At 39.6% G+C, this 18,296-nt stretch overlaps 1 protein-coding gene and 1 pseudogene across 1 annotated transcript; both read right to left on the bottom strand.

The window, feature by feature from the left end:
- Vom1r58 (vomeronasal 1 receptor 58) lies at positions 4,819-11,259 on the bottom strand. The gene is given in 2 exon segments (XM_087610031.1): positions 4,819-4,959; positions 10,453-11,259. Coding segments are annotated over 2 exon segments (948 nt in total).
- Vom1r-ps89 (vomeronasal 1 receptor pseudogene 89) lies at positions 4,843-4,959 on the bottom strand (annotated as a pseudogene).
- Positions 11,260-18,296: the final 7,037 nt, after the last annotated feature.

Here is an 18,296-nt window from a genome sequence, read left to right as displayed (position 1 = left end):
GAACAAAAAGAAGCAAATACACCCAGGAGGAGTAGAAGGCAGGAAATAATCAAACTCAGAACTGAAATCAACCAAGTAGAAACAAAAAGGACCATAGAAAGAATCAACAGAACCAAAAGTTGGTTCTTTGAGAAAATCAACAAGATAGATAAACCCTTAGCCAGACTAACGAGAGGACACAGAGAGTGTGTCCAAATTAACAAAATCAGAAATGAAAAGGGAGACATAACTACAGATTCGGAGGAAATTCAAAAAATCATCAGATCTTACTATAAAAACCTATATTCAACAAAATTTGAAAATCTTCAGGAAATGGACAATTTCCTAGACAGATACCAGGTATCGAAGTTAAATCAGGAACAGATAAACCAGTTAAACAACCCCATAACTCCTAAGGAAATAGAAGCAGTCATTAAAGGTCTCCCAACCAAAAAGAGCCCAGGTCCAGACGGGTTTAGTGCAGAATTTTATCAAACCTTCATAGAAGACCTCATACCAATATTATCCAGACTATTCCACAAAATTGAAACAGATGGAGCCCTACCGAATTCCTTCTACGAAGCCACAATTACTCTTATACCTAAACCACACAAAGACACAACAAAGAAAGAGAACTTCAGACCAATTTCCCTTATGAATATCGACGCAAAAATACTCAATAAAATTCTGGCAAACCGAATTCAAGAGCACATCAAAACAATCATCCACCATGATCAAGTAGGCTTCATCCCAGGCATGCAGGGATGGTTTAATATACGGAAAACCATCAACGTGATCCATTATATAAACAAACTGAAAGAACAGAACCACATGATCATTTCATTAGATGCTGAGAAAGCATTTGACAAAATTCAACACCCCTTCATGATAAAAGTCCTGGAAAGAATAGGAATTCAAGGCCCATACCTAAACATAGTAAAAGCCATATACAGCAAACCAGTTGCTAACATTAAACTAAATGGAGAGAAACTTGAAGCAATCCCACTAAAATCAGGGACTAGACAAGGCTGCCCACTCTCTCCCTACTTATTCAATATAGTTCTTGAAGTTCTAGCCAGAGCAATCAGACAACAAAAGGAGATCAAAGGGATACAGATCGGAAAAGAAGAGGTCAAAATATCACTATTTGCAGATGACATGATAGTATATTTAAGTGATCCCAAAAGTTCCACCAGAGAACTACTAAAGCTAATAAACAACTTCAGCAAAGTGGCTGGGTATAAAATTAACTCAAATAAATCAGTTGCCTTCCTCTATACAAAAGAGAAACAAGCCGAGAAAGAAATTAGGGAAACGACACCCTTCATAATAGACCCAAATAATATAAAGTACCTCGGTGTGACTTTAACCAAGCAAGTAAAAGATCTGTACAATAAGAACTTCAAGACACTGAGGAAAGAAATTGAAGAAGACCTCAGAAGATGGAAAGATCTCCCATGCTCGTGGATTGGCAGGATTAATATTGTAAAAATGGCCATTTTACCAAAAGCAATCTACAGATTCAATGCAATCCCCATCAAAATACCAATCTAATTCTTCAAAGAGTTAGACAGAACAATTTGCAAATTCATCTGGAATAACAAAAAACCCAGGATAGCTAAAGCTATCCTCAACAATAAAAGGACTTCAGGGGGAATCACTATCCCTGAACTCAAGCAGTATTACAGAGCAATAGTGATAAAAACTGCATGGTATTGGAACAGAGACAGACACATAGACCAATGGAATAGAATTGAAGACCCAGAAATGAACCCACACACCTATGGTCACTTGATTTTTGACAAAGGAGCCAAAACCATCCAATGGAAAAAAGATAGCATTTTCAGCAAATGGTGCTGGTTCAACTGGAGGTCAACATGTAGAAGAATGCAGATTGATCCATGCTTATCACCCTGTACAAAGCTTAAGTCCAAGTGGATCAAGGACCTCCACATCAAACCAGACACACTCAAACTAATAGAAGAAAAACTAGGGAAGCATCTGGAACACATGGGCACTGGAAAAAATTTCCTGAACAAAACACCAATGGCTTATGCTCTAAGATCAAGAATCGACAAATGGGATCTCATAAAACTGCAAAGCTTCTGTAAGGCAAAGGACACTGTGGTTAGGACAAAACGGCAACCAACAGATTGGGAAAAGATCTTTACCAATCCTACAACAGATAGAGGCCTTATATCCAAAATACACAAAGAACTCAAGAAGTTAGACCGCAGGGAAACAAATAACCCTATTAAAAAATGGGGTTCAGAGCTAAACAAAGAATTCACAGCTGAGGAATGCCGAATGGCTGAGAAACACCTAAAGAAATGTTCAACATCTTTAGTCATAAGGGAAATGCAAATCAAAACAACCCTGAGATTTCACCTCACACCAGTGCGATTGGCTAAGATCAAAAACTCAGGTGACAGCAGATGCTGGCGAGGATGTGGAGAAAGAGGAACACTCCTCCATTGTTGGTGGGATTGCAGACTGGTAAAACCATTCTGGAAATCAGTCTGGAGATTCCTCAGAAAATTGGACATTGAACTGCCTGAGGATCCAGCTATACCTCTCTTGGGCATATACCCAAAAGATGCCTCAACTTATAAAAGAGATACGTGCTCCACTATGTTCATCGCAGCCTTATTTATAATAGCCAGAAAATGGAAAGAACCCAGATGCCCTTCAACAGAGGAATGGATACAGAAAATGTGGTACATCTACACAATGGAATATTACTCAGCTATCAAAAACAACGAGTTTATGAAATTCGTAGGCAAATGGTTGGAACTGGAAAATATCATCCTGAGTGAGCTAACCCAATCACAGAAAGACATACATGGTATGCACTCATTGATAAGTGGCTATTAGCCCAAATGCTTGAATTACCCTAGATCCCTAGAACAAACGAAACTCAAGACGGATGATCAAAATGTGAATGCTTCACTCCTTCTTTAAATGAGGAAAAAGAATACCCTTAGCAGGGAAGGGAGAGGCAAAGATTAAAACAGAGACTGAAGGAACACCCATTCAGAGCCTGCCCCACATGTGGCCCATACATATACAGCCACCCAATTAGACAAGATGGATGAAGCAAAGAAGTGCAGACCGACAGGAGCCGGATGTAGATCGCTCCTGAGAGACACAGCCAGAATACAGCAAATATAGAGGCGAATGCCAGCAGCAAACCACTGAACTGAGAATAGGTCCCCTATTGAAGGAATCAGAGAAAGAACTGGAAGAGCTTGAAGGGGCTCGAGACCCCAAAAGTACAACAATGCCAAGCAACCAGAGCTTCCAGGAACTAAGCCACTACCTAAAGACTATACATGGACTGACCCTGGACTCTGACCCCATAGGTAGCAATGAATATCCTAGTAAGAGCACCAGTGGAAGGGGAAGCCCTGGGTCCTGCTAAGACTGAACCCCCAGTGAACTAGACTGTTGGGGAGAGGGCGGCAATGGGGGGAGGGTTGGGAGGGGAACACCCATAAGGAAGGGGAGGGGGGAGGGGGATGTTTGCCCGGAAACCAAAGAATTATTATTAAGTATTAAATAAATTAAAAAAAAACTGAGACTTCAAGAGCCTCTCTCTAATCCTTGCTTGGTGGTTAAACAATATTATTATTATTATTATTATTATTATTATTATTATTATTATAACAATGATATCATCATATTCATGATTGTTTTGTATTATTGAGACACAGTTTTTATTTTTTTAATTTTCATTATATATATTTCTTTACTTACATTTCAAATGTTATTCCCCTTCCCAGTTTCCTGTCCATAATCCCCCATCCCCTCCGATCCCACTCCTCCATACTGTGTTCCCCCATCTATCCCCCTTATTGCCCACCCTAGCATACGTCTGGGGGACCAACCTTGGGCTTCCCCTTCCACTGGTGCCCCAACAAGATTATTCTCTGTTACATATGCAGTTGGAGACCTGGGTCAGTCCATGTATAGTCTTTTGGTTGGGAATCCCCCTCTAACTCTTAAAATCTTTCTATTACCCATTTCTTGAGCTTTAAGTGCAGGAATTGTGTTATTGGTACATCTGTTCGGATTGGAAGTCACTATTCTGCATTTCAACTACTCTTGGTTTTTTTTTGTAATGGTCTCCATCTATTGCAAAGAGAGGTTTACTTGATGCAAGGATGGAGCCTTAAGGAGGCCTCAACTTGACACAAAGGACTACAGGTAACTAAGGAATGTCAAGAATAGGAGAAATGTTCTTCAACAGGGAAGAGCATAACAATTGGTTCAACTGCAACTGCTTATCCAATACCAAATCATCAGGCCTGAATATATACATAAAAGTCACATTATGAGGAATAGAAAGTATTTATTTTTTTAGGAACACCTGCCCCAACACACATACATTGCAACAATTAATGCAAAAAGAAGCCATGTATTTGAAAGAGAGCAAGAACAAGAAAATACAAAGGGTTCGGAAGGGAGAACAGGAATTGAAAAATAACATAATTCCATCATAATTTTAAAGATAGAAGAAATAACTAAAAACATACTAAAACAATAAAAACAATTTTTGGTGACTCAAAGTCAGCTACGGTTCACAGACATCCACTGGACAACTGCTAGTTATTCCTCATAAGAGAACCACACACACAGCAGTATTGAGAAAGTTGGTAGTTAAGAAATGGAAATTCTTTTACACAATGGTTAACAGGTGTTCATAAGAAGAGAAAACCCAATAAAATGTATAACCAAAGCCACAAATAGTATTTCAAAAATTTGACTCACATTCAAATTCTTAATTCTATGAAAATTATTAAGACACTATTTTAATGCCTGGAAAGTGGGGGTTTCCGTTCAGCCATGGAGCAAACTTTGAAATCAGGTCACTCTCAGTACAGAAAATGAAGAAATGAATTGCAGAATAACTTTATTATTCTTCATGAGTAAAAAAGGACAGATGGTTGGGTAGAATGTCGTGAAAAGTGAATTTATTGAAAACATTAATAAACAAGTAAAAGCCTACAGAGAGGAGTCACAAAAATCCCTGAAAGAATTCCAGGAAAACACAATAACAGTTGAAGGAATTAAAAATGGAAATAGAAGCAATCAAGAAAGAACACATGGAAACAACCCTGGATATAGAAAACCAAAAGAAGAGACAAGGAGCTGTAGATACAAGCTTCACCAACAGAATACAAGAGATGGAAGAGAGAATCTCAGGAGCAGAAGATTCCATAGAAATCATTGATTCAACTGTCAAAGATAATGTAAAGCGGAAAAAGCTACTGGTCCAAAACATACAGGAAATCCAGGACTCAATGAGAAGATCAAACCTAAGGATAATAGGTATAGAAGAGAGTGAAGACTCCCAGCTCAAAGGACCAGTAAATATCTTCAACAAAATCATAGAAGAAAACTTCCCTAACCTAAAAAAAGAGATACCCATAGGCATACAAGAAGCCTACAGAACTCCAAATAGATTGGACCAGAAAAGAAACACCTCCCATCACATAATTGTCAAAACACCAAACGCACAAAATAAAGAAAGAATACTAAAAGCAGTAAGGGAAAAAGGTCAAGTAACATATAAAGGCAGACCTATCAGAATCACACCAGACTTCTCGCCAGAAACTATGAAGGCCAGAAGATCCTGGACTGATGTCATACAGACCCTAAGAGAACACAAATGCCAGCCCAGGTTACTGTATCCAGCAAAACTCTCAATTAACATTGATGGAGAAACCAAGATATTCCATGACAAAACCAAATTTACACAATATCTTTCTACAAATCCAGCACTACAAAGGATAATAAATGGTAAAGCCCAACATAAGGAGGCAAGCTATACCCTAGAAGAAGCAAGAAACTAATCGTCTTCGCAACAAAACAAAGAGAATGAAAGCACACAAACATAACCTCACATCCAAATATGAATATAACGGGAAGCAATAATCACTATTCCTTAATATCTCTCAATATCAATGGCCTCAACTACCCAATAAAAAGACATAGATTAACAAACTGGATACGCAACGAGGACCCTGCATTCTGCTGCCTACAGGAAACACACCTCAGAGACAAAGACAGACACTACCTCAGAGTGAAAGGCTGGAAAACAACTTTCCAAGCAAATGGTCAGAAGAAGCAAGCTGGAGTAGCCATTCTAATATCAAATAAAATCAATTTCCAACTAAAAGTCATCAAAAAAGATAAGGAAGGACACTTCATATTCATCAAAGGAAAAATCCACCAAGATGAACTCTCAATCCTAAATATCTATGCCCCAAATACAAGGGCACCTACATACGGAAAAGAAACCTTACTAAAGCTCAAAACACACATTGCACCTCACACAATAATAGTGGGAGATTTCAACACCCCACTCTCATCAATGGACAGATCATGGAAACAGAAATTAAACAGTGATGTCGACAGACTAAGAGAAGTCATGAGCCAAATGGACTTAATGGATATTTATAGAACATTCTATCCTAAAGCAAAAGGATATACCTTCTTCTCAGCTCCTCATGGTACTTTCTCCAAAATTGACCATATAATTGGTCAAAAAACGGGCCTCAACAGGTAAAGAAAGATAGAAATAATCCCATGCGTGCTATCGGACCACCACGGCCTAAAACTGGTCTTCAATAACAATAAGGGAAGAATGCCCACAAATACTTGGAAATTGAACAATGCTCTACTCAATGATAACCTGGTCAAGGAAGAAATAAAGAAAGAAATTAAAAACTTTTTAGAATTTAATGAAAATGAAGATACAACATACTCAAACTTATGAAACACAATGAAAGCTGTGCTAAGAGGAAAACTCATAGCGCTGAGTGCCTGCAGAAAGAAACAGGAAAGAGCATATGTCAGCAGCTTGACAGCACACCTAAAAGCTCTAGAACAAAAGGAAGCAAATACACCCAGGAGGAGTAGAAGGCAGGAAATAATCAAACTCAGAACTGAAATCAACCAAGTAGAAACAAAAAGGACCATAGAAAGAATCAACAGAACCAAAAGTTGGTTCTTTGAGAAAATCAACAAGATAGATAAACCCTTAGCCAGACTAACGAGAGGACACAGAGAGTGTGTCCAAATTAACAAAATCAGAAATGAAAAGGGAGACATAACTACAGATTCGGAGGAAATTCAAAAAATCATCAGATCTTACTATAAAAACCTATATTCAACAAAATTTGAAAATCTTCAGGAAATGGACAATTTCCTAGACAGATACCAGGTATCGAAGTTAAATCAGGAACAGATAAACCAGTTAAACAACCCCATAACTCCTAAGGAAATAGAAGCAGTCATTAAAGGTCTCCCAACCAAAAAGAGCCCAGGTCCAGACGGGTTTAGTGCAGAATTTTATCAAACCTTCATAGAAGACCTCATACCAATATTATCCAGACTATTCCACAAAATTGAAACAGATGGAGCCCTACCGAATTCCTTCTACGAAGCCACAATTACTCTTATACCTAAACCACACAAAGACACAACAAAGAAAGAGAACTTCAGACCAATTTCCCTTATGAATATCGACGCAAAAATACTCAATAAAATTCTGGCAAACCGAATTCAAGAGCACATCAAAACAATCATCCACCATGATCAAGTAGGCTTCATCCCAGGCATGCAGGGATGGTTTAATATACGGAAAACCATCAACGTGATCCATTATATAAACAAACTGAAAGAACAGAACCACATGATCATTTCATTAGATGCTGAGAAAGCATTTGACAAAATTCAACACCCCTTCATGATAAAAGTCCTGGAAAGAATAGGAATTCAAGGCCCATACCTAAACATAGTAAAAGCCATATACAGCAAACCAGTTGCTAACATTAAACTAAATGGAGAGAAACTTGAAGCAATCCCACTAAAATCAGGGACTAGACAAGGCTGCCCACTCTCTCCCTACTTATTCAATATAGTTCTTGAAGTTCTAGCCAGAGCAATCAGACAACAAAAGGAGATCAAAGGGATACAGATCGGAAAAGAAGAGGTCAAAATATCACTATTTGCAGATGACATGATAGTATATTTAAGTGATCCCAAAAGTTCCACCAGAGAACTACTAAAGCTAATAAACAACTTCAGCAAAGTGGCTGGGTATAAAATTAACTCAAATAAATCAGTTGCCTTCCTCTATACAAAAGAGAAACAAGCCGAGAAAGAAATTAGGGAAACGACACCCTTCATAATAGACCCAAATAATATAAAGTACCTCGGTGTGACTTTAACCAAGCAAGTAAAAGATCTGTACAATAAGAACTTCAAGACACTGAGGAAAGAAATTGAAGAAGACCTCAGAAGATGGAAAGATCTCCCATGCTCGTGGATTGGCAGGATTAATATTGTAAAAATGGCCATTTTACCAAAAGCAATCTACAGATTCAATGCAATCCCCATCAAAATACCAATCTAATTCTTCAAAGAGTTAGACAGAACAATTTGCAAATTCATCTGGAATAACAAAAAACCCAGGATAGCTAAAGCTATCCTCAACAATAAAAGGACTTCAGGGGGAATCACTATCCCTGAACTCAAGCAGTATTACAGAGCAATAGTGATAAAAACTGCATGGTATTGGAACAGAGACAGACACATAGACCAATGGAATAGAATTGAAGACCCAGAAATGAACCCACACACCTATGGTCACTTGATTTTTGACAAAGGAGCCAAAACCATCCAATGGAAAAAAGATAGCATTTTCAGCAAATGGTGCTGGTTCAACTGGAGGTCAACATGTAGAAGAATGCAGATTGATCCATGCTTATCACCCTGTACAAAGCTTAAGTCCAAGTGGATCAAGGACCTCCACATCAAACCAGACACACTCAAACTAATAGAAGAAAAACTAGGGAAGCATCTGGAACACATGGGCACTGGAAAAAATTTCCTGAACAAAACACCAATGGCTTATGCTCTAAGATCAAGAATCGACAAATGGGATCTCATAAAACTGCAAAGCTTCTGTAAGGCAAAGGACACTGTGGTTAGGACAAAACGGCAACCAACAGATTGGGAAAAGATCTTTACCAATCCTACAACAGATAGAGGCCTTATATCCAAAATACACAAAGAACTCAAGAAGTTAGACCGCAGGGAAACAAATAACCCTATTAAAAAATGGGGTTCAGAGCTAAACAAAGAATTCACAGCTGAGGAATGCCGAATGGCTGAGAAACACCTAAAGAAATGTTCAACATCTTTAGTCATAAGGGAAATGCAAATCAAAACAACCCTGAGATTTCACCTCACACCAGTGCGATTGGCTAAGATCAAAAACTCAGGTGACAGCAGATGCTGGCGAGGATGTTGAGAAAGAGGAACACTCCTCCATTGTTGGTGGGATTGCAGACTGGTAAAACCATTCTGGAAATCAGTCTGGAGGTTCCTCAGAAAATTGGACATTGAACTGCCTGAGGATCCAGCTATACCTCTCTTGGGCATATACCCAAAAGATGCCTCAACTTATAAAAGAGATACGTGCTCCACTATGTTCATCGCAGCCTTATTTATAATAGCCAGAAAATGGAAAGAACCCAGATGCCCTTCAACAGAGGAATGGATACAGAAAATGTGGTACATCTACACAATGGAATATTACTCAGCTATCAAAAACAACGAGTTTATGAAATTCGTAGGCAAATGGTTGGAACTGGAAAATATCATCCTGAGTGAGCTAACCCAATCACAGAAAGACATACATGGTATGCACTCATTGATAAGTGGCTATTAGCCCAAATGCTTGAATTACCCTAGATCCCTAGAACAAACGAAACTCAAGACGGATGATCAAAATGTGAATGCTTCACTCCTTCTTTAAATGAGGAAAAAGAATACCCTTAGCAGGGAAGGGAGAGGCAAAGATTAAAACAGAGACTGAAGGAACACCCATTCAGAGCCTGCCCCACATGTGGCCCATACATATACAGCCACCCAATTAGACAAGATGGATGAAGCAAAGAAGTGCAGACCGACAGGAGCCGGATGTAGATCGCTCCTGAGAGACACAGCCAGAATACAGCAAATATAGAGGCGAATGCCAGCAGCAAACCACTGAACTGAGAATAGGTCCCCTATTGAAGGAATCAGAGAAAGAACTGGAAGAGCTTGAAGGGGCTCGAGACCCCAAAAGTACAACAATGCCAAGCAACCAGAGCTTCCAGGAACTAAGCCACTACCTAAAGACTATACATGGACTGACCCTGGACTCTGACCCCATAGGTAGCAATGAATATCCTAGTAAGAGCACCAGTGGAAGGGGAAGCCCTGGGTCCTGCTAAGACTGAACCCCCAGTGAACTAGTCTATGGGGGGAGGGCGGCAATGGGGGGAGGGTTGGGAGGGGAACACCCATAAGGAAGGGGAGGGGGGAGGGGAATGTTTGCCCGGAAACTGGGAAAGGGAATAACACTCGAAATGTATATAAGAAATACTGAAGTTAATAAAAAAAAAGTGAATTTATTGACTCCAATTTTGGAAATTTTTCATTTGAATAAAATCCATAAAGAGTGACAGAGTTGTTCAACCAATAAATTATCACAAAGCAGCTCACTAGAGACAGGATGCTGTGGGTGGCTTTGCGCTCAGGGGATGGCTGGGAAGAAAGATTTGGCCTGCGGAGATGCTGCGCTCCCTTCTGATGTCTGTAGAGGAAAAACACCATGTAGAGGCTGGCACACATCATGATGGTCACAAAGAAGAGATCATGAATGATGACAATGCTAAGAAATGACCCTGAATTGTGGTTTCCCATCAGCTTGTTTTGACAAAGACCATCTGTATATCCATGGCCAACAAGAGTATTATTGGATTTGGCTACTACCATTGGAAGCATACATCCATAGATGAGTAGGTTAATAAGCCAGGAGCAAAGTATGGAAGAAAAAATCCATGTAGAAAGTCTAGGCTTAAGCCAGGCACACTTAGAAGTACTGGGAGTGATGATGATGACGTGGACCGTGCTTAAAACACAGGTGCTGCAGATGGACAGACCCCGGCTGACTCTGAATGAAAACAAAACTGCCTTACAACCGATATCATCCAGAAAATTGGGTACTCCAAAGGATAACATGATATCTTTTGTCAATAGGAATATGATCAGCAAAATATTGACTATTGTCAGGTGAATACAAACTGAATCTATCAACTTCTTATAATGAGGCCTGAAGACAAAAGTGTATATATATAATAAGAACAGTGCTGAGTTCCCCAGGATACCAAGACAGAACTGGAATATGAGAAAGATCTGGATGATGGTGTCACTTGGAAGCATGATGTTCATGTGGGAAAGGTTTGTTAAGGCTAGGGTACCAAATGAATGGATTGATTTCAAAAAATATAAATGGTGTCTGTAGAAAATTATATTGCTCAGGAGCCGAGAGACTGAAGAATTATCCAATTCTTTATTTTACTCTTCTACTTCCTACTCATCTTCTTTATTTCTTCTATTAGTTATTCAACTCAGGAATTCTCTGTGTATCCCTGTCTGGAACTTACTCTGGAGAACAGGCTGCCCTCACACTCAGAGAGATCCACCTACCTCTACTGCCCAAGTGCTGGGATCAAGTGTGTGCACCAACACCAACTAGAGAAATGTACAACTCATTTCAATGTTTGGTCCAGAGATGGCACTTTAGCAACTGCATTCCTGGGATTCTAGGCCATCTTAGGGGATAAAATAAAGTGTTGAGAACCATAATTGGATGACTCCACACAAACATCCTGAATTCTGTTATGTCAGGCAGAAGGATATGTTGACCTATATGAAAGGGAAATTTGCATGTTATGAGCAACTTAAAAATTATTTATTCCATGTATAGGAGTGTTTGCCTGCATGTCTATGCATTATATACATGCCTCAGAAACAAACCCTGGATCTCTGGAAGAGCAGTTATTGGTCTTTAATTGTTGAGCCATCCTTCAAGCTCCAATGAATTTCTATCCAATAGTCAATACTATTACTTTAACCTAAGTATCAATGTTTTCATGTTTTCAACAACATATGCTTCTATCACACAGGTGTGAACATGACCTTCAATGTTTGGGCTGCACATATATTTCTGTCAGCATACCGATGACTAAATTCTTAGGCTTTCCATATGGTACTCTTTGCCTCTCATTCTACTCTACAGGCTAACCAGCACTATTCTGAGACATTTCATTTGACTTTATATATTTATTTTGCTCACAACATAGAGCTGAGCAGCCAATAGGTGAACTCAAAGGCCAGCGTGAGAGACTACATAACCCACAGTATTGAGCACATCATCACAAAAATATGTTTTGTATGATATTCAGGGACAAAAACAATCAGACTGGTTCTGATTGATAAACGCATCCTAACAAAGATTTGTATATTTTGTTTTGCAACATTTGAATTCTATTTGCACTTGAAAGTTCTTTTGTATCATGTTACAGAGGCAGAGTTCTCTGGATCATAGTTGCACATAAAATGACAATGAAAGAAGATTCATTAACTTTGACTGTTAAATTCACAATATTGTTATGACACCTATGTTGTGGAGTTTGGTGTATTTGTGTGAAGTTGTTGTGTGTGAACTTTAGACTTAATCCTGCACTGATCTAACTATTTAAGTTACCTGAAATACAATCCTTTATACTTTGATGTTTGTCTATGGATTCCTCAAGAGTCTATTTTATCCTGACAAAGTCTATTAGTCTTTTCCCAAAGTGCTGGTCTGAATTCTCATTAATCACTATAAATCTCAGATTTGGCATGAATCCCGAGGACAGTCAAGATATTTTAAGGTAAGAGACCAAAATTGAACTACTTAATGAGTGAGCTGAATAGGCAGAATGCCTTCCTGAGAGGAACAAAACTAATTTTAAATTTAAATCAATATACAGAGATTTATACCAATGGAAAATTTAAACTTTTTTCAATTATAAATTGTGGACCAACGTAAAAAAATATAACCTTAATTTTGTATCAAAATTTAAAGATTAGAAGAAATGTAAGATTATGGCTATAAAATGTTTCATTTAAGAGTATTCACCCAACTCATTCAAGAATGCAAGGGTTGAAGAAGAGAGAACAGGAACCCCTTGAGGGGAATTGAAGGAAGTACTGAAAGAGTTGAAGGATCTTGCAACCCCAAAAGAACAACACTGCCAACCCAAATCCCATGGGGAAGAGAGAGGACCACACAGGAGTGCAGACATCTCGAGGTTGCAGGACAGATTGCAACCTCTGCACACCTCGGCCCACATCTCTGGTCAAGGGGAAACTGCACAGTGCCTCTGAACAAAGGGATATAGGAACAGACAACTGCTACACTTCTGGTCTGTGTGCAGGACTTAACTGATCCTGGCAAACAGCTCCCTGCAACCAAATCACATGTTGGACAGAGCTCGAACTCAGAAGTATAGATACTCCTGAGAAGTCAGAAGAGAATATATTGTTCACAGTCCAGATCCAAGAGGGAATTGCGTAGTGCCATCTGTAAACATGGGGTGCAAGGACCTACATGAGCAATCACAGGCAGGACCCTTTGATTCCTGCCCATGCCTATAGCTGAAAGACAATCTTCAGCAGCACTGACATGCCTGAAATCAGAGCACCTGTTCTCAGGAAAGGCTGAAAGAAAACAAAAAAAAAAAAAAACAGTTCTACAGGAGTGCTGACACAGAGGCCTACAGCAGGGTCAAGTCACTCCCAGAAACAGAAAGTCAATCAAAAATGAGAGAAAACCCAAGGGCTAGAGGCAAACACAGGAACCTAAGCAACAGAAACCAAGACTATTTGGCATCATCAGAATCCAGTACTCCCACCAAAGCAAACACTGAATATCCAAACACCAGAAAAGCAAGATCTAGATTGAAAATCACATTTGATCAGGATGATGGAGGACTTTAAGACTTTAAGGGCTTTTTTTTAAGACTTTAGGACTTTAAGGACATGAAGAACTCCCTTGGAGAAATGCAGAAAAACAGAAGTAAACAAGTAGAAGCCCTTAGAAAGGAAACACAAAAATCCCTGAAAGAATTACAGGAAAACACAACCAAACAGGTGAAAAAATTGAAAATAGAAATAGAAACAGAGAAGAAAGCACAAAGGAAGACAACCCTGGAGACAGAAAACTAAAGGAAGTGAAAAGATGCCATAGATACAAACATCACCAACAAAATACAAGAGATTGAAGAGAAAAACCGAAGGGCAGAAGATACCATAGAAAACATTGACAAAACTGTCAGAGATAATGTAAAATGCAAAAGGCTCCTAGACGAAAAAATACAGGAAATCCAGGACACAATGAGAAGATCAAACCTAAGGATAAGAGGTATAGGAGAAAGTGAAGACTCCCAACTTAAAGGGCCAGTAAATATATTCAACAAAATTATAGAAGAAAACTTCCCTAACCTAAAGAAAGAGATGCCCATAAACATACAAGAAGCCTACAGAACTCCAAATAGATTGGACCAGAAGAGAAATTCCTCCCATCACATAATACTTAAAACAACAAATGCACAAAACAAAGGAAGAATCTTAAAAGCAGTAAGGGGAAAGGGTCAAGTGACATATAAAAGCAAACCTATAAGAATTACACCAGGGCTGGAGAGATGGCTCAGCCGTTAAAGGCTAGGCTCACAACCAAAAAGAATTACACCAGACTTCTTACCAAAGATCATGAAAGCCAGAATATCATGGACAGATGTCATATAGACTCTAAGAGAACACAAATGCCAGCCCAAGTTACTGTATCCAGCAAAACGTTCAATTAACATAGATGGAAAAACCAAGATATTCCATGACAAAACCAAATTTACACAATATCTTTCTGTAAATCCAGCCCTACAAAGGGTAATATAGATGGAAAACTCCAACACAAGGAGAGAAACTACACCATACAGAAAGCAAGAATATAATTTCCTTGCAGTGAAACCAAAAGAGAGTCAAAAAAACATAATTCCACCTCTAACAATGAAAGTAACAGGAAGTAACAATCACTATTCCTTAATATCTCACAATATCGATGGACTCAATTCCCCAATAAAAAGACATAGACTAACAGAATGGATATGTAGAGAGGACCCAGCATTTTGCTGCATGCAGAAAACACACCTCAGAGACAAAGACAGACACTACCTCAGAGTAAATCGCTGGGAAACAACTTAACAAGCAAATGGCCAGAAGAAACAAGCTGGAGTTGCCATTTTCATATCCAATAAAATTGGCTTTCAACCAAAAGTCATTTTAAAAGATAAGGAAGGAAACTTCATAATCATCAAAGGAAAAATTCACCAGGAATAACTCTCAATCCTAAATATCTAAGCTCCAAAGACAAGGGCACCTACATACGTAAAAGAAACCTTACTAAACCTCAAAGCACACATTGAACCTCATATGATGATAGAAGGATATTTCAACACCCCACTCTCATGAGTAGACGGATCATGGAAACAGAAATTATACAGAGATGTGAAGAAACTAACAGAAGTTATGAATCAAATGGATTTAACAGATATTTATAGAACATTCCATCCTAAAACAAAAGGACATACCTTCTTCTCAGCACCTCATGGAAACTTCTCCAAAAGTGGCCATATAATCAGTCACAAAACAGGCCTCAAGAGATACAGGAAGATAGAAATAATCCCGTGCATCCTTTCAGATCACCATTCATTAAAACTGATCTTCAATAACAATAATGACAGAAAACCCACATATACATGTCAGTTGAACAATGCTCTCCTCAGTGACAACTGGGTAAAGAAAGAAATAAAGAAATTGGACAAAGATTTGACAGAATAGGTATGTTCATCTCTCATGTGAAGAGGGAGGAAAGAGAGACTACTTAAGAGAGGGCAACATAGGCTGCCGCTGCAGAGAGCTCGTGAACAGCACCCCACGAGCTAACTTGAGCCTTGGGACCACAGGTAAGACCAACTTTTCTGCTGCAAGAAACCTGCCTGGTGAACTCGGGACACACAGAGGCAGAATTCCTCTAGGACCTGGCACTCCCTGTGTTTACCAGGAGTCGCACACCCACGGATCCTGGCCCGCAGCAGCTCTCTGCTCCCAGACCCCGTGGGAGAGAGACCTCACCACCTGGTCAGGTGGGCACTCCTGAGGCTGCAGAGCGGAAGAGACCACCAACACTGCCCACCACTGCCCACATCCCTGGCCCAAGAGGAAACTGTATAAGGCCTCTGGGTTCCCATGGGGGAGGGCCCAGGAGCGGCAGGACCCCTGTGCCTGAGACACCACCAGAACCTGAAGGAACAGACCAGATAAACAGTTCTCTGCACCCAAATCCCATGGGAGTGAGAGCTAAACCTTCAGAAAGGCAGACATGCCTGGGAAACCAGAAGAGACTGCACTCTGCACACATTACTGATTCCACAGAAAACACCAAACGCCATCTGGAACCCTGGTGCACTGAAGCTCCCGGAAACGGCGGCGCAGATCTTCCTGGTTGCTGCCGCCGCAGAGAGCTGATGGGCAGCACCCCGCGAGCAAACTTGAGCCTTGGGACCACAGGTAAGACCAACATTTCTTTTGCAAGTGACCTGCCTGGTGAACTCAAGACACAGGCCCACAGGAACAGCTGAAGACCTGTACAGAGGAAAAACTACACGCCCGAAAGCAGAACACTCTGTCCCCATAACAGGCTGAAAGAAAACAGGAAAACAGGACTACAGCACTCCTGACACACAGGCTTATAGGACATTCTAGCCACTGTCAGAAATAGCAGAACAAAGCAACATTAGAGATATTCTGATGGCGAGAGGCAAGCACAGGAACCCAAGCAACAGAAACCAAGACTACATGGCATCATCGGAGCCCAATTCTCCCATCAAAACAAACATGGAATATCCAAACACACCAGAAAAGCAAGATCTAGTTTCAAAATCGTATTTGATCATGATGCTGGAGGACTTGAAGAAAGACGTGAAGAACTCCCTTAGAGAACAAGTAGAAGCCTACAGAGAGGAATCACAAAAATCCCCAAAAGAATTCTAGGAAATCATAAATGAACAAGCAGAAGCCCATAGAGAGGAGTCACAAAAATCCCTGAAAGAATTCCAGAAAATCATAAATAAACAAGTAGAAGCCCATAGAGAGGAGTCTTAAAAATCCCTGAAAGAATTCCAGGAAAACACAATCAAACAGCTGAAGGAATTAAAAATGGAAATAGAAGCAATCAAGAAAGAACACATGGAAACAAAAGATACCAGGTCCCGAAGTTAAATCAGGAACAGATAAACCAGTTAAACAACCCCATAACTCCTAAGGAAATAGAAGCAGTCATTAAAGGTCTCCCAACCAAAAAGAGCCCAGGTCCAGACGGCTTTAGTGCAGAATTCTATCAAACCTTCATGGAAGACCTCATACCAATATTATCCAAACTATTCCACAAAATTGAAACAGATGGATCACTCCCGAATTCCTTCTATGAAGCCACAATTACTCTTATACCTAAACCACACAAAGACCCAACAAAGAAAGAGAACTTCAGACCAATTTCCCTTATGAATATCGATGCATAAATACTCAATAAAATTCGGGTAAACCGAATCCAAGAGCACATCAAAACAATCATCCACCATGATCAAGTAGGCTTCGTCCCAGGCATGCAGGGATGGTTTAATATACGGAAAACCATCAACGTGATCCATTATATAAACAAACTGAAAGAACAAAACCACATGATCATTTCATTAGATGCTGAGAAAGCATTTGACAAAATTCAACACCCCTTCATGATAAAAGTCCTGGAAAGAATAGGAATTCAAGGCCCATACCTAAACATAGTAACAGCCATATACAGCAAACCAGTTGCTAACATTAAACTAAATGGAGAGAAACTTGAAGCAATCCCGCTAGAATCAGGGACTACACAAGGCTGCCCACTCTCTCCCTACTTATTCAATATACTTCTTGAAGTTCTAGCCAGAGCAATCAGACAACAAAAGGAGGTCAAGGGGATACAGATCGGAAAAGAAGAAGTCAAAATATCACTATTTGCAGATGATATGATAGTTTATTTAAGTGATCCCAAAAGTTCCACCAGAGAACTACTAAAGCTGATAAACAACTTCAGCAAACTGGCTGGGTATAAAATTAACTCAAATAAATCAGTAGCCTTCCTCAACACAAAAGAGAAACAAGCCGAGAAAGAAATTAGGGAAACAACACCCTTCATTATAGACCCAAATAATATACAGTACCTCGGTGTGACTTTAACCAAGCAAGTAAAAGATCTGTATAATAAGAACTTCAAGACACTGAAGAAAGAAATGGAAGAAGACCTCAGAAGATGGAAAGATCTCCCATGCTCCTGGATT

This window comes from Rattus norvegicus, chromosome 1 (genome assembly GCF_021556685.1).
Source record: "Rattus norvegicus strain SHRSP/BbbUtx chromosome 1, alternate assembly SHRSP_T2T, whole genome shotgun sequence".
Lineage (NCBI taxonomy): Eukaryota > Metazoa > Chordata > Mammalia > Rodentia > Muridae > Rattus > Rattus norvegicus.
Note: the sequence above shows the minus strand (reverse complement) of the source record. Positions and strands in the feature narration are given on the sequence as shown.